Source organism: Crocodylus porosus, unplaced genomic scaffold, assembly GCF_001723895.1.
Source record: "Crocodylus porosus isolate Cpor-Errol unplaced genomic scaffold, CroPor_comp1, whole genome shotgun sequence".
Lineage (NCBI taxonomy): Eukaryota > Metazoa > Chordata > Crocodylia > Crocodylidae > Crocodylus > Crocodylus porosus.
The window spans coordinates 190,744,203-190,765,559 of record NW_017728886.1 but is presented as its reverse complement, the minus strand read 5'-3'; the positions used below and the strand labels follow the sequence as shown (position 1 = coordinate 190,765,559).

The 21,357-nt window shown below is 42.6% G+C and overlaps 1 protein-coding gene across 2 annotated transcripts in view; it reads left to right on the top strand.

Moving 5' to 3' along the window:
• Positions 1-5,522: 5,522 nt before the first annotated feature.
• AQP4 (aquaporin 4) overlaps positions 5,523-21,357 on the top strand; it is a 30,811-nt gene continuing 14,976 nt past the window's right edge. The window contains exons 1-4 of one of the 2 annotated variants that reach the window (XM_019547287.1): positions 5,523-5,638; positions 6,411-6,496; positions 15,959-16,023; positions 18,016-18,089. In XM_019547287.1, the coding sequence (XP_019402832.1) occupies positions 18,025-18,089 (65 nt within the window). In that variant the 5' untranslated portion in view covers positions 5,523-5,638; positions 6,411-6,496; positions 15,959-16,023; positions 18,016-18,024. Of the gene's footprint in view, positions 5,639-6,410; positions 6,497-15,958; positions 16,024-18,015; positions 18,090-21,221; positions 21,313-21,357 lie in introns of those variants that run through there. The other variant, XM_019547296.1, reaches the window with a different exon arrangement.

Sequence of the window (21,357 nt, the reverse complement as noted above, 5' to 3'; positions counted from 1 at the left end):
CCTGGCCTGCTCCACCCCACACAGATCTGGGGAGTTATGGCCCCTGGATGAACCACTCAAGGCTTAGTCCCCTGCTCCACCCTGGTTGTGCAGCGCCTCTCTGTCTCCTAACCCCAGCCCGATTCCCTCCTTCGCCACTGCATGCGTGCCCCTCCCCATTCCTGCTGCAGCTACCGGAACACTGCAGCCAGGCTGCCTTGCCACCCTACTGCTGCCCTGCATTTGGGAGGGCCAGGTCCCATTAGCCGCCCTTCCCATCACCTATCTGAAGGTATTACTATCAGTGAAACTATCTAAATGCTGGATTAGAACTTAGCTTTGTTCTCCTTTTCTATTCACTAGACAGTATTGCCTCTCTCCTGAAGCAATTTAGCAGTTTATTTGAGCTAAATGTAGCAGTTTATTTGAGCTAAATGAGGAAAATAAGTATGCCTTGTTTTAAAAGCATCAACACTCACTTGGCAAATAAAACTGCATCATGCAGCTATGTGTGCTCATGCCTTTATTTATGTTCCTTGTGCAGATGCTTTGCTGTAAATTCCCCAGAAGACTAATCTTTCTGGTGCTGATCTGGCCCTATAGCATGGTAGTAAGTTGCTGAAGATGCCCAATTGAGAAAATAACACTTTTGAAGTCTGAAATGAAACTAATGGAACTCTAGGAAATAAAGGTGCATTAATATATTGGTCCATATCGGATTGGCACCCATAAAAGGAAAATTGACATTACCAGCAATCAGCTTTTTTTGACCAGTGTAGCTGTTAATGTCATCGATAAATGCCGTGTTCATCTGCGCAGCCACAACATGCCTGGCTGCATTCCTCACCGCATGCACCTTGGAGAGCAGCATCTGGCCAGTAAGTCTGTGGGGGGGAGGGGGCAGGAGTGGGCATATCGAGGCACCCCTGGTGAGGGAGGAAGTGGGACAGGGACAGGGCAGGCATTGCCCAGCCAAGGCGGGGCATGGGGCAGAGTCCTGGGTGGCTGTCCCAGAGCAGGGAGAGGGGGTGGCTCCCCACTGCTGCGCACATCTCTGGTGGAGGGACGGGGGGCACGTGCACCCCAGATCTATGTGTGGGGCAAGGGTGGGCTGCCTGCTGCAGGTTCAGGGCTGGGGGATCTTTCCAGTGGGGGTGCTGGGCTGGGGCTGCATTCAGGGCAGGTGGCAGCAAGGCTGGGAAGGGGGCTACAGTAAATTTGGAGGTGGCTGTAGCCCACCCCACAGCCCCCCCTCCCAGCATCAGTGCACTAAGAAGCTATGTGTATGCATGTTTTTATATAAAGTATTTTAAATAAATGCCCTGTGCTTGCAGACGAACACTTAAAGCACATATTTTTAACTGTCATCAGTTCTGTATCCTGCTGTGATACTTTAAAAATTAATAAACAAATCTGGCCTCACTGTCTAATAGGCAAAATCTAACAGTTTGTTTCAGAGGACACTGCAAGATCATGAAAGTTAAAGAATATGGGCTCAACAGGGGAAATATCATTCTAACTCAGATAATGGGTAACCTATGCTGCAAAAGATGCAGGTTTGGATCTTATCTCTTTTAGTTTATCTAAGTGAATTAGAGATATTCTCATTGTTCATATGAATTTCTAATCCTGTCTTTGGTAGTGTAAGAGTGATGTTGTAGCCATGATGGTCCAGAAACTATGTGAGAGTTAAGGATTTCTTAAGGTGATATTTGTATTGGTCCAATAAAAGATATCACCCTAAGAAATCCTACCTTTAAAAAAAGAGAGAGAGACAGAGTTCCAAGTCTTGTGGAACTGAATTACACAGGTTTTATGCATTGGGTAAAAAAGCATATGTAGGCAAAGCACCAGATTGGAACTTGAGAGACCAGAGTCCTAGTTCTAGTTCTGTGACTGACATGCTGTGACCCGTGACAAACCACTTCTTTGTCTGCATTTCAGTTTCCCTGTCTGTAAAGTGGGAATAATCATACTGAACTCTTTTGTAATGTGCTTCAGACTCTGTGAATGATGAGAACTGCATAACAGCTAGGTATAATTATACTGCCTTTAAACTACATTGAGTATTCTACTCAGGATAGGAGAAACCTTGCCTCAGATCTTATTTGGAAGGTTTTGGAGAAAATTGGGCACTTTCCAATTGGTTCAAATAATTCACTGAATTGTTTTCCTTCCATTTTCTGCAGTTGGCAGTTTCAAGAATCAGAGCTCTGTTTCAAAACAGCATGATTTTTTAAAGTTTGGCCAAGAATTGGTTCAACGTCAAATGACGGCCAGGTTGTCTAGCATGGGAGAAGGGCATTTTTACACTGCTCCAGCCCTTGTGTCTAACCTGCAACTGATGGACCAGCAATGCAAAATCTCATCTTAGTTTTCTTCCAATCACTAATAACTTGTTTCATTTCAGTGAATATTCCATACATAGCAATGCTCTAATATCAAATTCTAAAGAAGCACATCAGAAGCAAACACTGCAGAGAGAAGAGGAGAGAGTTTGGTAGAGCATATCATATATGCACATGTGTAATATATTGCGTGGTGCTGTAAGTATCTTATCTGCTGGAGCCTGGCATGTTGTGAATTACTCTAGTCCATCCCAAATGAATCTGGACTCTCACACAGGATTTTCCAGCTTGCATCTTATTTTTTGCATTTTTTGCTTGCCCAGGTTGAAGTCATGAAGGTGAAGATATGGGGCTGTAATTCGAAGGATGTGTGAACTGTTATGTTTTAGCTATTGGTGATTGGCTGTTCTCTTTAATATCACCATTGAACATGAGGGACTGTAGAAGCCAAGAGCCTGTTAGATTTTTAAGAGCTTATGCTTCAGCAATCTGTAACACCCTCTTTCTTTTGTCTTACCCCATCCCCTACCTGCCTTTCTGAATTTCAGACTGCACTAGTCATTTTTGCTTATTACTTTGACTGTGGGGAGGAGTGAAGAGGGGTATCTTGGAAGGAGAAGGGAAGTATCAATTGTGGCTGAAAGAGATACCCTATGAAATTTACTGCCCTACTTATGTAAATCTTGTATAGCCAAGATAAATTCAGTTCTCAGGAAGGGTGAGATTTGTGGTCTTCAGGAGTGACCCTGACAAACTTGTAGGGCAGCAAGGCAAAATATGGCCTTTTAAAAAATCAAAGTTGTATAAAAATAATCTCACTCTTTCTCCCTTGCCCCGATAGGTAAATGCCCTCCCAGATCTCTTTAGCTATTCAGATCTCTTTAGCAGATCTCCAGGCTACTACCTATCACACAAACAAACCTGATATTGCATTCCTTCTATGTAGTAACTTCATGGAATTTTGGTTTACAACAATTTCCTGTTGTAAATGAAACGTGTTATTCAGGACCAAATTTCTAAACTTAGTTGAATGTAAATCCACATGTTGCCTTAAAAGAAGTGGACTTATATGAATTTTTTTAGAGCTGAACAATCCCTGCTGCAACTAAAATCAGTAGGAGCTGCAGATACTCAGCATATCTGAACATCTGACCACTTTTGCTGAGGTGCCTAAATCTATATTTAGGAGCATGATCCTAGGCCTCCAGATTTTAAAAAATGTTACTATAGTATTAAAAAAATTAAGAAAAAAAGTAAGTACAACTTCAATCCCCCATTTGTTTTCATGAGAGGGCATAGAAACATTCCTGCAAGGCAACCATGTTTCAGGTTATTGTGTCCAAGCCAGTTCCTTTATTAGCAAGCCAATTAAGAAGTAGGGAGAAAGTATTTCCCAGTATTTCAAGATATTTTCTCTATCATTTTCAGGGTATCTTTTCCTTTGGGAGCACAGATGTATTCCTTCCATTTATTACAGTCTTCCAAAGGACAAGCTCTCCCACCAGTATCTTTTTCACTGGAAGCTGCTTTTATTCTCCCTGCTGTACTAGTTGCAGAGCTGGGCACATGTTGAATGAGAGAAGCTGGAAACTTGTCCTATAAAATCTACAGCAGTTGGGCTTTGTACTGCTATAATGCCTTCATCCCTTGTTTTGGCTCAGTAACAAAACCACAGAGACTGAACAATTATAGGGTTTCCCAGAAGCATTCGTTTTCCCTTTTTTGGACCTGTCACAAAACCCTAGCAAATTGCTAGTGTTCCCAAACCTCTGAAATGGTCCAGGCTTTTCAATATCACCCACATACAAAGAAGTAATATGGAAATGTCTCTTTTTCAGCAAGAACATTCTGTTGCTGCAAGACACTTTTCATTGAAATGCTTTAAAAGCCTTTCACATCTTCCAATTGTCCAAAATCTCTGGAGTGTAGCACTCTTGAAAGTCTTAGGTTTTCTTCAGCTTCTTTATATGGCTTAAATTCTTCAATTTTCAAACAAATTACATTCACCTGAAAATGAGTGTTTATTTCTTCTCCTGCCTGATATTCTATTCCAGACCCCTCAACTGAATGATGAATGAAAGTGCACCTTCTTTCAGTCAAGATGGGGGTCTTATAAGCGTCCATATTCTTTCTCCTGTGCATGCTGCCTGAAAATACTTTAAAGTAAATGGAATGCAGAGTTCTTTCCTTTGCCAGTAAAAAAAAAAAAAAAAAAAGTACTTAACCCTACAGCATCTCTTGGTTCCTTAAGATACTGAGAGCACATGGACCTGACGGCATCTCCTGCACAGGAGGCCAGAGTTTCCTGAAGAGCGGTGTGTTGGGGCTACACTAGCACCTTCTGCCTCCTTATACTACTAGATAAAAAGTAGAGCACCATAAACCTAACTTGGCTTCTTCATATTTCAAAGGCTGAGGACTCTGAAAAGCAGAAACTAGGAATGGGTAACACAATCCACATTAATGGCTGTATCTTAAAAAACCACAATTAGGGTAAACTAAAAGTTTCTTCTTTCAGCCTGTGTCCCACTGTGGGTGGTGGACAAGCAGTATCCTCTCTTGGGTAATGGGGGAAGAAGAGGCATTTCAGCTGAATTACTCTTATCAGAGACTGGTGCATTCCCAAACTTAACATTTGACTTGGCTGTTATGTCAGGTGCATAATATTTACCAAATACCTCCATCTGGCTGTCTTGCCAATCTCAGACACTGGTCCATTTCTATCCCCTGATGGATTGTTCCTTCACATTTGGAAAGAGGCTTGACAACTAATTGATAGCAGGTAAAAATATTCTTAACATGTTCTACAAAGAGGAATCTGGCATATTGACCACAAACAATGAGGAACAACATGTGAAATGGTTGATTTTCTTGGGGACACAGAGCAAAAGTCTGGAGATGTCCAGAAGTGTGCACCTTCTTTCATCCCAGTAATGAGCATGGCTTCAAGGAGAAGACTAAGAAGGAATCAGGGGGAATTCTGAGGCAACTATGAGGAATGTTGCTGGGGTATGGCTTCACTTTTACTTTGTTGCCCTGGGAAGATGAGTAATGTGGTCTAGGCAGAAGGAACCCACCAACTCTGCATTCTGGGACAATAACCATGAAAGAGACCATCTTGATTTTTACTTTGATTGTTTCAAAGGAAGTGTCCATGATGTTTAGAGAGGCAGCATGGAGGTCTCACCTAAAAATAGTATCTCTGACTGCGGAACAGAGGCCACAGAAGACTGAAAGAGTCCTCAGAGGAATTTTGATACTCCAAGTTATGCAAAGATGAATGTATGTGAAAGTGGCATGTGAATGTTGAGGTAAGAAACGTCTTATCTAAACAAATAAGGTGAATAGATGATCCCCTTGAAACTGTAACAAGCCTGATAGCCAGAATGGTTTTGTTCAATATGGGTCCAAGATGTCATCATAATGACTATGAACTTGATTCATCCAATTTTGAATTCTGGTTATCAAAGAAATTGGTAGGAAAGCATACATTGGTTTGAGAAGGACAAAGGCATGTGTTAAGGAGCCTTGGATCATGCTAGATCTGGCTCAGGCCACTGGAAGTTTAGACATCAAGAATTGTCTTCTGTGGCAAACAAGTGGGAGCTCCCTGCTGACACAATGTTGGTTACAGGTAGTTCAGGTGACCATTCTCATTTGTTCATGATAGAAGTAATAATCAGAGATGGAAAAAGCCAAACAGGTACAGAAACAAGTATCCTTCCCAGTGCTGAAGTGATGTTGTTGTTGTAATGGTCAAGGAAATATGTGAGAATCAAGAATTCTGGGGGTTGTTATCTTTTATTCGATTGACTGCATAGTTGAGACAAATATAGACAAGCTTTCAGGTACCACAGTACCTTTCCTCAGGTCTCAGGTACTTGAGGAAAGGTATTGTGAAACCTTAAAGATTGTCTATACTTTTTTCAACCATGCAGTTGGTCTAATAAAAGATATCACCCACAAGAATTCTTGCCTTTCACATCTCTTTCTATACATTCACTGGATCTAGCCATAAAGCCAGAAGAGAGATGCAGAAATGTTTAGCCTAAGTTATGAATTTGTAACTCAACTATTTGCCAGGATCCATCTTGCTTCCGTCTGCAATAAAAAAACTGAGGCTGATACCCAGTGGTGGAATCTACAGTAGCATGTACTCAAGAAGAAAGGTAAGTTATTTGTGCATGGCATTATAAGGTAACTTACTTCACTTAGTATTGTTTATTCCATAATACTTTCCAATGGGTCTTATTCTCTGTTACAGCCAGCATCTGCTGAGCGCAGCCAAGGTGGTTGGTTATGGTGCTCTGCCTTGCCCTGGTATGGGGACTATATTACAATCCCCCAGATCCCCAAAGCATACTCATCAGCAGAAGATAACCACAACTCATCATGGTGCAGACACTGTGGGCTTGTCTACAAGTGCACTTTAATGCATATTAGCCTATTTTAATGCACATTAAAGCGTCACTAAAAAACCATGGGTGTGGGAGGGGTGCTTTAATTAGAGCAGCTCCAATGCACTGTAATTACAATACATTGGAACAGCGTTGCTGCTTATGTATAGGTGCCACATGCTATTTAGTTAATGCACATTAAAATAACCTAATGCGCATTAAGCGTCACTTAAATCAATTAATTAATGCATATTAAGACAGACAAACTCGCATTTTCTTAGTACCTCATAGTACTAGAGGTACTAGATTTAATGCATATTAACTAGAACAGATTACTGCATGTGCCCACTGTGTCCTTAACTGTTTGTGCCTTTCCCACCTCTAGCATGTTCCTTGTGCCTACAGCCAGACCAGACTGATTGCACCCAATCTCAGAAGCTAAGCAGTCCCAGGCCTGGCTAGTACCTGGATGAGAGACTGCCTGGGAATCCTGGGTGCCATAGGCCATTATTTGAGGGTGGTAATTGGTAGAAGTCACTCATCGTGGTGCCCTGTGACCAGTGGGGTCCCCCAAGGCTCTGTCCTTGGACCTGTATTGTTCAACATCTTCATTAATGATGTGGACATTGGAGTCAAAAGCAGACTGGCCAAGTTTACCAATGACACCAAACTTTGGGGCAAAGCATCCACACCAGAAGACAGGAGGGTGATCCTGACCTGGACAGGCTTAGCAAATGGGCAAATGAGAACCTGATGGTGTTTAACACTGAAAAATGCAAGGTTCTCTACCTTGGGAAGAAAAACCTGCAGCATCCTTATAGGCTCAGCAGTGCTACGCTGGCTAGCACTATGGAAGAAAGAGACTTGGGGGTCATCGTTGCAATGTGATGCTGTGGCTAGTAAAGCAACTAAAACGCTGGCTTGCATCCATAGATGCTTCTCAAGCAAATCCTGGGACGTCATTCTCTGCTTGTACTCGGACTTGGTGAGGCATATGGCATCCAGTTTTGGGCTCCACAATTCAAAAAGGATGTGGAGAAGCTTGAGAGAGTCCAGAGAAGAGCCACACGCATGATCAGAGGTCAGGAAAACAGACCTTACGATGACAGGCTGAGAGCCATGGGGCTCTTTAGCCTGGAAAAGCGCAGGCTCAGGGGTGATCTGATGGCCACCTATAAGTTTATCAGGGGTGACCACCAGTTTCTGAGGGAATGATTGTTCACCAGAGCGCCCCAAGGGATGACGAGGTTGAACAGTCACAAACTCCTGCAAGACCATTTCAGGCTGGACATAAGGAAGAATTTCTTAACTGTCCGAGCCCCCAAGGTCTGGAACAGTCTGCCATCGGAGGTGGTTCAAGTACATTGAACACCTTCCAGAGCAAATTGGATGCTTATCTTGCTGGGATCCTCTGACCCCAGCTGACCTCCTGCCCTTTGGGCAGGGAGCTGGACTCAATGATCTTCCAAGGTCCCTTCCAGCCCTAATGTCTATGAAATCTATGGGACCTATGCATTATCTCTGCTGGTAATTCCTCCATGTCATAGGTATCTCTCAGCAGGGGGTTTCTGGGAAGTGTCTTCTCCATTTATGTTAAAACAGAATTAAATGGGACAAAGAAGCTGCCCAATTACTCAGCAAATTGTTTGTCACAGCTGCACCCAGATTCATTTTTTCTTGTAACAGTCAAATCAATGAGACATGGTTCAAACTGTCAGATCCTATTAACAAGAATTAGAAAAGGGTTTTTATGCTTCTGTTCTTCTGCACTATTTTCTTATTTATTTCCTCGAAATGAAGTGTTCTAAGAGTTTCTAAGAAACAAAATACATTAACATCTGAAGAATTTAATGGGCTGCTCAAGACTGATGGCACAGTTAAGGCACAATGTTTGCTAAACTCCTTAAGATTCATTTTCAGAGAGAGCAGCCTGTGTTCAAAGGGACAGAACTATTTAGGCGTTTTCAGGACATTTGTTAAAGCTAAGTCACAGTCAGCAAACTATCTGCAAAAATAACTTTGTGGGGTTGTGTATTCAATCCCTCTCAGTGACTTCTCTGTCAAATCTGCTCAGGTTACAAGTCAGAAATATTTTTTTCTGATTGCCAGCTCTGCAAATTCAGAAAAAACGACCAGATGGTATCTTTTTCTGGTGCTTCTTTCACCACCAGCAATAAAGATTCCACAATCAAAGCCTCACTGATAACTGTGTTGATGATGCGTATAGCTGAAAAGAATCTTACTTACTCTTCCATAGATGTGTTAGTTCTGCATTGCTAACAGTGGTGAAAACTTGCCTTTTGTCAATCAAGTAAGCAGACACATGGTTTACACTGTCCAGCAATAGGGAATTGTAGGTGTCTAGCTTATGTGTGTCTGGAATATCCATGTGCAAAAGGAAATCCCATGGAGATTTTCATCTCTTCCTGGAGTAGCTCTCAATAAAGGTAGGTCTATTTAATCAGAGATCAAGCTCTTCTTAGCCTTGAGGTAAAAGATGGGATTAGCCATATCTGGGGCTTCTGTTTCCTCTGATTTCATGTGCTACCTGCTTTCTTCAAAACAATTCTCCCTAAATAAATTCACTTCAAACAGGAGTTGATAACAGGGCTTTGGATGTACCCATCCAACTATGGTAGTGAAAGGAAAGCAAAAGCTGCTGAGTCTATACTTACACATTATGGAAAACTGCCTCAAAATTAGTCATCTGTAATGCATTCCCTAGTTTAAAAAATAAACAAAAAACCTATTTTTTCCCAATGGTCTCCAGAATATTGCCTGTTTGGGGGCATTTGGGGGTACATATTTTTAACACTTTATTTACTATATAGCTTTTTTTTTCTAATATCCCCAACGAAAATGCCAGTTGCAGGGTCAATCTGGAAAATGTTCTTTAAAAAGAGAAAAATCAGATACATATTTAATAAAACCTATAAAACACTGATTTCCTATTTTATTGATTCCTTTCTCTACCATTCAATGAATAGTGGCTCTAGGACAAGCATAGGGAATAGGCTAGACAAGGACTGTCAAATATATGGCCCATGGGCCAGATCCTCCTTATGGTCATATCACAAGGCCTGTGAGACTCCTAGAGGGGGAAGATTGAGTGAGAGGGAAGGGGGAATGGTGGGGCCTGCTGCCAAAATCTGAGGTATAAAGCTGCATTGGGGATGTGTGTCAGCGGTAGGGGCTAATGATGGCTGCATTAAATCCTAGATCTCTCTTGATGCCACTTGCCCCACTGTGTGTCCTGCTACTGGTTCCAAATCCAGCCCACCAGGAGCTCCAGAGTGCAGATCCAGGGGGTAGGAGGTGGAGCCCCCTGGATTCAAGGATTCTTTAACTTAACAGGAAAAAGCATAATGATCCAGTATCTAGAACTGAAGTAAGCAAAGTCCACATTGGAAATAGGAGGCAGTGTTAACAAAGATAATTTAAGCAATGAAACAACTTGCCAATCAAAATCAGATGACCTTCTTAAGTAAAATTCTAAGGTATGCGTACATACTGTTTTCTACTCTCAAATTCATCAGTTAGGCATAGGAATCATAAGTGAAATTCTTCTGTCTGTGTTACAACAGAAACCAAAATGAGTGATCGTAATGGTACCTTCTAACCTTTAATTCTTATTAACTCAATAAAATATACCAGTTTCTTGTAAATGCGGCCTCTGTTGCAACATATTGGATCTGATCTACATTGTTTTTGCATGAAAGGAGCATGAAATGCTGTCAGAAATGAAACCATTGTTCTCCAAAGCATTTTAAGAGAAAAGGTGTTGTCTGTTTTTCTTCAGAATGTCGTGTAACAAAAAAGCTTAATTTGTAAAATGTCATTGTCAGACTCCACTATCCATTTAGCTTAGAGGAAAATAACTAAGATTCAGATCTTTACATAAAATGGCTGGCATTTTAACTACTTGTAAGGCATTGGGTGTAATTCTTTGTGGGTGCATCTACGTGAGATTCTACAGCGCCATAGCAATGAGCTACTGCTGGCACAGTAGCAATGAGGTCATTGCTATGGTACCGTACTGTCACTGGGCATGAACCGTGATGGTGACATTACTATACAGTAGCTTGTTGCTACTGCACAGTAGCATCTAAAAAAAAATTGTGCAGTGACGGTACAGCAGTAATCCTGATTACTGTGCAGTCATTTGCTACTTGGTTAAGCAAGTGGTAAATGACTGCAGCATAACAACTGCACAGTAGGGCTGTGCAAAACAGCACTATTCCATTTCAACTTGAGTTCTGACGTTTCGATGAAACAGCGTTTCACTTCAAATTTCATTACAATTCAAAACCGCTGTTCCTTTTCATTTCAGCCATACGCTATAACAGGGAAGCTCAAAACAGCCTCTCTCATCTGGCAGGTAGATGGGGACCCACAACCCTGGGAGGGCTGCAGGGGCTGTGCCAGTCCTCCCCAGGCTACAGGCTGCCTGCCAGATGAGGGAAGGAAGCCGGGTGCTGCCGCCCAGCTGAGTTCAGCCCAGCCCCATAATAGTGCTGGGGATGGGAACTCAGCCCAGCTGGGCTGAGTTCCTTTCTCCTGCATTGTGATCCGCTTCCTGCAGCCCAACTGCAGGAGGCGGGGAGAGCCAGGGCTGCACTCCCAACTGAGCAACATGGGGCTGCGGAGCCGCTGGGAACACAGCCCTGGTGCTCCCCTGTCTCCCACCACCTGGCTGCTGGCTGCTTTGAAACTCCAAACATTTCAAAACATTTTGACTAGCCTTGTTTTATTCTGAGGCTGTTTTGAAGCCCTTCATTTAGATTCAATTTTGCTATTTCGAGCTTGAAATGAGTCAAAACAGTGTCAAATCGAAACCGCTGGTGAAATTTTGCGCAGCCCTACTGCACAGTCTGCCAGTCGTGTAGACGTGGCCTCTAAAGTATCAAATTTGGGAGGAAAACATAAAATACAACAATATAGCACATGTTAAATTAATTAAGAACTGGCTGACAGATGTCAGAAAGTAACTAATGGGGAATCATCCTTTAAAGGGGACAATTTTGGTGGGGTTCCATTGGCATTACTTGATCTGTTGGTGTCAGAGACTGTGCAAGCTACCTCAACACTTTCATCAATGATCTGAAAGTCAATCTAAAATTATAGCTGATTAAATTCATGACTTGCACCAAGACACACAGTGTGGTTAACAGCAGCATAACTAAGTGTGGACATGCAGCACGCTAGCCCTAGGTGTCAACTTGGAGGGCCAATATCACTTCTCAGAGCATAAAAAACTGCTTGTTATGCCTCTGGTGATCAATATTCCTGACAACAGTGTAGAGTCAGATTGTTCTATAACTTGGGCCCATTCAAACAAGACTTACATTCATACCAGGAAACAAAGTTAAATGTCTAGAAACAAGGAGTGCAGAACATACTTACAGGATGGGAGCTGTACCCTAGGCAGCAGTGATTCCTAAAAGGATTTAGGAAGTTTTGTAGACAATCTCCTGAATAGGAGCTACCAGTGAAATGCTGTGGTAAAAGGTCTAACATGACCCTTGGACGTACAAAGAGGGGAGTGTGGTGAATACAGCAATACTGTGTATAGTTTAGCATCCACATTTTTAACTGAATGATGAAAAAATGAAGGAGAACAGAATAGCAGTAAAAAGAATATTTGAGAAAATGTCTTGTAGTGAGAGCCTTAAAGAGCTCAGTCAGTTTAGCCTATCAAAAAGAAGACTGAGAGATGGCTTGATAACAGCGTGTAAGTACCCACATGGGAAAAAATACTGGATACTAAAAGTCTCTTCAATGTAGCAGAGAAAGGTATAACAAGAACCACTGGCTGGAAGTTGAAGCCAGACAAATTCAAATGAGAAATAACGCACACATTTTTAACAGCAAAGGTGGTTAACCACTGGAACAAAGTACCACAGATAGTGGTGGATTCCCCATCTCTTAATGTCCTCAAATCAGGACTCAATGCCTTTCCGGAAGATATGATTCATCCAAACGTATGTTACTGGGCTCCATGGAAATGCAACTGTGTGGAATTCAATGGCCTGTGATATACAGGAGTTCAGACTAGATGATCTAATGGTCCCTTCTGGCCTTAAAATCTCTGAATCTATTATAATTGTGTGTGTGTAGCTATTTACCCACTTACAGAGAGAACTAGTGAAAGTTGAATAAATGCAGGAGCAAATGAGTAGAGAGGGAACGAAATTACCTTTTGCATGTGCAGCCATCTGCTTTGTGCATGCAACTGGAACCTCTGGCCTTAGAAATGTAAGCCCACAATTGCATGCACTTGTTCACTCATGAGCCATGGGGTTTCCCTTTTAAAATGTGGTCCTCATTGTAATAACAATAACCATGAACATAAGCAGGAGGGTGCAGTGATACTCCAGCACCCTGCTTTTTGACCATGCCACCAGAGCAGCAGACAGAGATCTAAGTTTCAAAGAAGGTGTTTCCCCCCTCCATGCTCAAAGTCATGCCCCAACCCTTTTCCTTTCATGTCCCCCCCTGCCTGCTGCTGGGGTGCGGGGGATAGAAATGGGAGCTCCTGCCTACTCTAGCCCAGCATTGAGACAGCAGCAACAGTGGGCAGGTGCACTCTTTGTCCCTGCCTGCTACCCCTAGGTGTCCCCTGCCAGCCCAAGAGCAGGCAGGGGAAACATGCCTCCTGGTCACTGGCACTGCTGCCACAGTCCCCACACGTGCAGCCCTGGTGCAGCCCAGCTAAAAAAGGCAGGAGCTCAGCTCACTCGCAGGATAGCACCTGCCAGTGACAGACAGGAGTGGGTGGGGAGGGGGAATGGGGAGGAAGTGATGGGGGTTGTATGTCTGAGCACAGAAGGGAAGATAGTGGGGGTAATGCTTACCTTCCTTGGGGCTTAGAGTTGCAGGACCAGCTGCTGAGGGCTTGCCTCCTGTAGTCGTGGGGAGCAGGGGGAGCAAGGTGGGAGTAGGGAGTGCTGCATCCCCCTTTATCAAATCCTGGCTGGATCCACCCCTGGGCACAAGCCTAAGAAATGACCCGTTTGCTGCATCCACTTAGACAAACAATCTTTTGGATGTGTAAACAATTATTCCTATGCACCTCATTATTCAAAAAGGTAGAAAGAAATGCAGAATAGGAAAGCTGCTGTTGCATATGAAGTGGACAACTACACTCCCCCCAAAAAAGAGTTTGATTCCGTAACTAAATTTCAATTTGCCTCTTACCTCAGTAATGATACACCATTTAAATCCCACTGAGTCCCCCACACCATTTTATGGCAGCAACTGCAGTGGATTTTCTTCTGTGAGCAATTGCAGGAGATTCTGGCTAGGTCTGAACGCAGAATACAGTGTTTGTTTTGCAGTTTTATTTTTCAAATAATGTTAAAAATGAGAGAGAGAGAAAAAGAAATGAAAGGGAAAAAATGTCTGTCCTGCCCAGCAGCCCTCCAGCTGATTCCAATCCTACCTCATTTTCAATTTTGTTTTTTCTACTGCTGTTAACTCTTACTGAGTTGACAGAACAACCAGTCTCCAAGCTGTCACATTAGATAGGTAATAGATAAGGACTAGGGAAGCTAACCAGTCATCCATCCATAGGGTCTCTTGTGAAGCCTCTAATAAAATCTTGAATGAATCACTTGAATGAATAGTCATTTGGTCTCTCTCTCCCTTTCCTGCTTCCCTAGCATAGGACTCGGTGTGCAATTTATGTATAGATAGACTCCACAATAAATAAAGAAGGAGGGTAAAACTAAACCATTTGGAACATGGCCAGAAGCAATGTCAACATCTCTTGACTGATTTCCCAGGGAATTCTTGATCTAAATGTCAGGAGAACATACCCCTGAAGCCAAATCAGGACCAGCCTGATACCAAGGCATGACAAACTGACCTACCTAAGCAAAAAGATTACACTACAGGAAAAGTGTAGTAATTTAAGCTTCATAAAAATGCAATGAGATTTAAGTAAAGGGTAGAACTGTTTACTTCAGTAGACAAAGCTGTAGCCTTTATCTCTTTCTGTTATCAGCAGACATTTCTTTGTGGTGTGATTGAGGTGTTTCACAGTTCCTTGACTGACAGCTGCAATCAGATGCATCCTACCATGTTAACTTGATCAAAACCACTGATTTTTGCGTAAGACCATCTTAATTTGCATCTAGGTTGTGCTTATGTGGTAATAACTGAGCTAGGATAAGTATGAGCGTTTTATCCACCTGAATGTGAGAAAATTGGCTAGTTTAAGAAAAAAAATTGGTAGAACAAGAAGCACCTAGAGCAGTGCAAATGAGGAATGACAGGCTAGCGTGAGACTGGAAGTACAAGTGACCAACAGCAAAATTGATTATATGTTATCACCTACCACTGCCAAATGCACAACATGAAACTTTATAATACAGGTATAAGCATCTGAGCAGTTACTTGTCATAACAGCTAGCTACATATACAGACTTGGTAACAGGGGCCAGGATAGTACCTGAAGTAGATAGATCAGACACATCATTTTTTGTGGGGAACGTGGACTTTAGCTTCATTATTTTCTTTATGATTTTAATGTGAAAATAGATTGACATTTTCATGTAAAGAATTAGATGAGTTTTGAGGAACGTCATTACTTTTCTCGTAGAATAACAGATAAAAATATTAGCAGCATTTAAGTCTGAGTTCCCAAATGGTCTTGCACCTAGGAAGTGAAGTTTCATTTTGAAAATAGAACTACAGGGCTCTTAATTCCCTTAAGTGATCTGGACAATTTTAGCCACTGTGCTCATCACTCAAAACAGCCACTTGAGAGCCATTCCTGTTGAGGTGCCGATCCACAAGTGGTGAAAGCTATGGTTAAAACAAGCTTCCATTTTTAGTGCTTTCCTTTTTGGTGCAACTTGTAATAGTTAAGAATATTGACTAGTTCTAAAAGAGCCAGCTGAGAACAGGGTTATCTGGGGTGCTCACAATCAATAACAAAATTGTAAGCGAAAGAATATGTAGCCCACCGGAAGTCTTTCCTCAGCAAGAGGAAGGGGGTTGAAACTGCCAAGAAGAAAACACAGGTTGCTCTTTAAGTATGCTGTGTACAGGAGACAGAGAACAAACTTCATTCAACTGCACACACCCACTTTGCTTCTGTAGCATAGGTTCATTCCTTCCGATAAAGATCTGTGTACAGTTGTAACTATTTTTTAAATGAGGAAATCTCTACTATGTGTGAGAACCTGGAAAACTACCTTTCTTTACTTTTAAATGTAATCTCTTTTTCAGCCGTGTATTTTATCCCAGCCGCCTGCGGAGGGTTCAGGGTTAAAAGTGTGGTTGGGGATAGAAAGGTAAGAAAGGTTTATTGACTTAACAAACACACAACTGTGTGTAAATAACAAAACAAGGACAGAATAATAATTTGCATTGGCAACTTATCGGCAGTCCCCTCTGATGCCTAATGTATGACAAGTTTCTCTTCTGCAAAGCTCAGTGAAGTCAGGCGTCCCTGATCAGTGCTGTCCGAGAGGTACCGGAAAGGACCCTGGTATTCAGTCCTTGGGCTCCTTGAGATTCACGGGCCCACTGAATCCAGGCCAGCAGCTAATGTTAACTCAGGAGCTTCTTTTACAAAGCTGCATCTTCCTTTTAAATGATTTCCAGATGTGCCAGCCAATTTATAACTTCTGAGCTAGGCTGATAACTTACAGCCATACAGATTCTTCCACTGCAAGCTTTCTTTAGGACTGACCAATAGCAGTACAAGCCTTGCATTCTTTTGATAAGGTTAATTTTTACTGCAGTACAGGGCCTACTACCACTTCTACAAGGCTTTGCTAAATTTATTAGGCCTCATACGACATACAAGTCCTCACTACATCTTTGACTTTAACTAGGCTCTAACAACAACATATAGCTTAATATCTGAACAAATGACAGAAAAACACTTGGTCTAATCTTCACAGAGCCTTCGGCAAGCACCTTATCACACAGACATAATTTTCAGTTGTCACATATTTCAGTGGTGTTTTGGGAGGTTACCAGTGTTCCCACAGCCACACAGGAGTTGAGTCCAATTAATAACGTTATTCGACAGCTTACTCTACTTTCATGCCCAGTCTAGTCCCACGCCATTCTCTCTCCCCCTCATTCTTAGAAACCCTCTTGGCCAGATCTGCCACACTTGTCCATGCTGAATAGTACTTGACTTCTTAAATATTCCCACAGAAATTAATGGGGTTGTGCACAGAAAGTAGTAGTATCTGGTTTTATGAGCTTGAAACCTTCTACAAGTTCACTTTAGCTGGAATTAGCTATGTATAAAGTATCATACTTGTGAGGTAATTCCAATCCCTTGTCCCCTTTTTGGTTTAATGCTATCCCTATCAAATCCCAAATACAAGCACTCCTGAACATGGGGAACCTGGACCTGAACTTTACTACGTGAATGTATCTCATCTCAATGTGCAGTGGCTTTCTATCCATGACAGCATCCAAGATTCTTCATTCAAACTGTCTCTAAAAATTACATGCATTTTAAATTAAATGACAGGCATTTTAATGTTTTGTTCAGCAGAGAAAGAAGAGGCACTCTAAGGCTCAACTGCATCAATTGTTTCCCTAAAGTGAAGTTGGCACCAACAGTATTTTTGTACTTTTTATGTATACTTTTATAAGAACATCACGTTGCTGCATGAACGATAGAAGCAACAAGAAAATCTTATAACTGTAACTAAACCTTGGGTTAATGTTCCTGAAGGAACTGTAGAAGCAGTAATAGTAGTGGCAGAGAGGCTTTCTCTTACTTTCTTAAACTTTCTTTCTGATTATTGTGTAATTCTCGTCTTTGCTCGAGTCTAGAAGCTTATGGAAACAATTTGATCTGCAGATCAAAGAAATCAGATGTATGCAGCATAGAGCAACTCTTTGTTTTGCCAAGTAAATTTTGTATTTGTGAAAATTGCTAGTTGTACTCTGCTTAAAGTGAAGCCTTCAGTTCAGCCACAGATAAAGTGCATTGTGGGAAGAGACTGTGCAAGCTAATTCATACCATCTCAAACCTAATCAAGAATAACATCTTTGAAAATGAAAGGATAATTCAGTCTCTTTACCTGTTCTTTTCTTGATCTCTGTGATGGAAGTGCCAATAAGACTGTTAGTCACGACGCAGGTTTTTGTGATATAGTTAACTCTACAGATAATAGGTTGGATTTCAACCGTTAAAAAAGCTAGAAAATATCTTCCATACAGTAATGGAAGAGGAAAGGTTGGAGAACTTCAAGTAATAAAATTGCTTAGATGTGTCATGAAATTAAATCTCCACCCTTCCTCCTTCCTTTCAGTGAGTGCAGATGGTCCTGAATGCAAATGGGGAAGGACACAGGAACTCCATACAGAGGATCCAAGACACCACAGAGTAAGGCTTTCATTAGGGACTCCCTGTATCCACATGCCCAGAAAGGACTGGATAGAAGACAGTATGCAAAGAATATACCCTTGGGTGAAGGAACCCAAAGTCCTAATTCCCTGCAGCCTGAGAAGCCTACTGCAGATCTGACATTTAAGAAGATAGTGTCGTGTATGTAACATAGGATTATGTGTTAATGTGAGGCTAGGAGGATGATAGGTCTCTGGAGTCACTCTAAAAGGTTGTGAATGGCATGACCTGAAAAAGCCTTACCCAGTGCACTGACAAAAATGGAGCCATGCAGTCCCAACCATGCTGCTTGCTGACTGTGTTATGAAGAAGTGAAGCAAATGCCTTGAAACAATGAACTCAAGAAAGAAACCAGTCAATTTTCCTTTGTTTTTGAAGAGCCAATGTCTTTCACACTCCTTTTTTTGGGTCCCTTATAGCAGGGCTCTGGGAGAGGTAGAAACAGGGAAAAAAACAAGGAAACATCCCCTCATGCTAACCACAAACTCTGAATATGATGATAAGATTCTCTCTTAATATGTACCGTACAAAATCCTTTACACCAGTGGATTGTGATTGAGAGTGTTACATTACACTTACTTTGCACTGGTATATATATGTATGGTCCAGAATCACAAGGACCATGTATCTCCTGGCCAAAGGGAAGGCACTCTAGTTAAGAATCTATTCATGCTTCTGCACCTTCCCAAACTCCTCTTCAGCTCTCAGTCTCTCTGGTAGTCAGAGGAACTGTTCAATCCAGTGTAATCTGGCAAGAATAACATAACTAATTTTGAATCTTTCTACATCTCTGATAATGAATGTATGTACAGATACTTCAATTCCTGTGCATGTCAGTTTGACCTGCTTTAAAATTTTAAAAAAGGAGAGATTCTATATATAATGCATTCAAGGGTCAAAAGCCCCTGGAAAGCACTTGCTTGGCACTTTGATACTTTTTTAACCTGGTTTGTTGAAGTCTTTGTTTCTATACATACTCCTGCAAAAGTAATCTTCCTAGAATAAAACTAGCAATTAGCATGCCCTGATTTTAGTATTAACTTGCAGGGGAGAGAGGGTCACTTTTGGTTGGGTGATGTGAAGGGGAATCTGAGAGGGAGGGGTTGTTTTGGGAAGTGGGGGAGATGTTGTAGCTTCATTGGTTCCTTCCCAAGGTAGAAGCAAATCAAATTTCTCAGCAGCTCAATGTCTAATTTCATCAGTTTTTACTGGTTTGAGCTTCAGCGTGATCCTACCATGGGCCAAACTTCAGTGAACTTAGTAACCTGAACTGTGTTTGCTGGTGTCCAAATCTCTGGCTGACACTTTGCAGCCACTCTAGACTGACAATGTACTGAAGGAACTTTTATGTCAATCCCAGTACCTGTTAGCCAATAAAGTTTACTTGGCAGTTCCCAGAACACGGGATGGCCGCCACTTTCTAAAACAGTGATTTTGAGCCAGGGTGCCAGGACACACTAGGGTTGCCTCGGGACTCTTCGAAGGGTGCCACAAGATATAAGGAGATAAACCAGATGTGAGGGGGTAAGTACAGGCCCACACTCAGGGGCAGATCCAGGAGAGGTGCACTGGTACACAAGCACACCCCCCACACTTTGACTTCTAATTCCCCCAAAGCTTAAAATAAACCTCCTGGCAGTGGCAGCAGCATTTCAAGTCAGGCAGTGCTGAGGGCGTTACTTGACTTCATGGCTCATTATAACCTGCCTGATCCCTTCTAACCCCTTCATTCCACGGGTGTTAATGACCTTCTCTCCTTTGTCATGATCTTGATGCTCCACTAATCAAGGCAGCCTTTCTTCTGTAATTCTGCTGTCTGTTTGCTGCTCCTGATAATGAAGCTCCTATTTCACAGCCCTGCAGACTCTTTTTAACTCATTCCAAAGATGTTATATTTGCTTTTGCTTTGATCGAAAACTGAATAATCCAGGCCTGGTCCCCTAGCATATTTGTAAAGCTTCTAGTTTCTTTTTACCTGGACAAAAATATGTGTTGGGTAATGTGTGATGATGCACCTCACCGCATGCACCCCGCTTTTCAAAATTCTAGATCCCACTTCATGGACACTAGTCCTGGCCTGGTAGTTTCCCCACCCCCATTGCCTTTCCCCTCTCCAAGGAGGTACTCCCTGTAATAAATAAGTTACTGTTTGAAAAGTGCCTCTCAAGTCACCAAAGTGTCTTAAGCCTATTCTACAGTACAGTGTTTTAAGTCTAAGGTGGGGTGCCTTTAGCCTATGGAGGGCTGCCTTGAGTCTATAGCATTGCATCTTGAGTCTAGGGTGTGGTGCCTTGAGTCTAAAAAAACCGGACCCACTGGCCTAGAAGCAGCAGTCTTCAAGTCTGACTCTAACAGTATCTGTCACCAGGCAGGAAATGCAGAGTTCCCTTTCCCTTATTTCCTTCCCTCCAGCCCACTGTGGCACCTTGGCTACAGGGTGGCCTCTGCTTGCCTGCTGTTGGTCTCTGGGGTGAACAGGTATCACCAAGCAGCTTATAGTGTGTGTGTGGGCTGAGGGTGTATGGGGGTGTGTATATGCGGGTGTATATACGTGTGTGTATATGAGGGGGTGTATATGGGGGGTGTACGTGCATGTGTGTGTGAGTATATATGCACGTGTGTATATGTGTGTGTGTATAATATATGCACATGTGCATATGTGTGTGTATATATGTATATGCATGTATGCATTTATGGGTGTGTGTATGTGTATATATGTATGTACACATGTATATATGCATGTGTGTATGTGCATAGATAGATGCACGTCTGTATATATGTGTGTATGTGTATATGGGTGTGTGTACACATGTCTGTGTGTGTATGCACGTGGGTATACGCATGTATATGTGTGTGTGTTATGTGAGTATAATGTACATATGTATAAAGAATAACTTTTGCAGACATAGCAGTGCCGGGCTCACGGGGGGGTGCAGAAGGGGACGTGACTTGGGTCCCAGGAGCGCAGGGCCGGAGGTGGGGGGGGGGACTCCCGCGACCTCGGGTCCAGCCCCTGCTCCGCCGGCGCTTGGGGGCTCCCGCGCGGGGTGGCGATGGCAGCGCCTGCCGCCCGCCCCGCGGGAAGTTCCTCCTCCTCCTCTCCCACCTGTCCCCCTGGTGCCAGCTGAAGCCGTCGCTCCTCGTCCTGTCCCCTAGAGAAACGCCCCGTCCGGCCCCGCAGCCCCCCTTCCGCCCCACGCAGGTATTTGGAAGCTGGTGTGGAATCGCCCCTCGGTCGTCGCTCAGC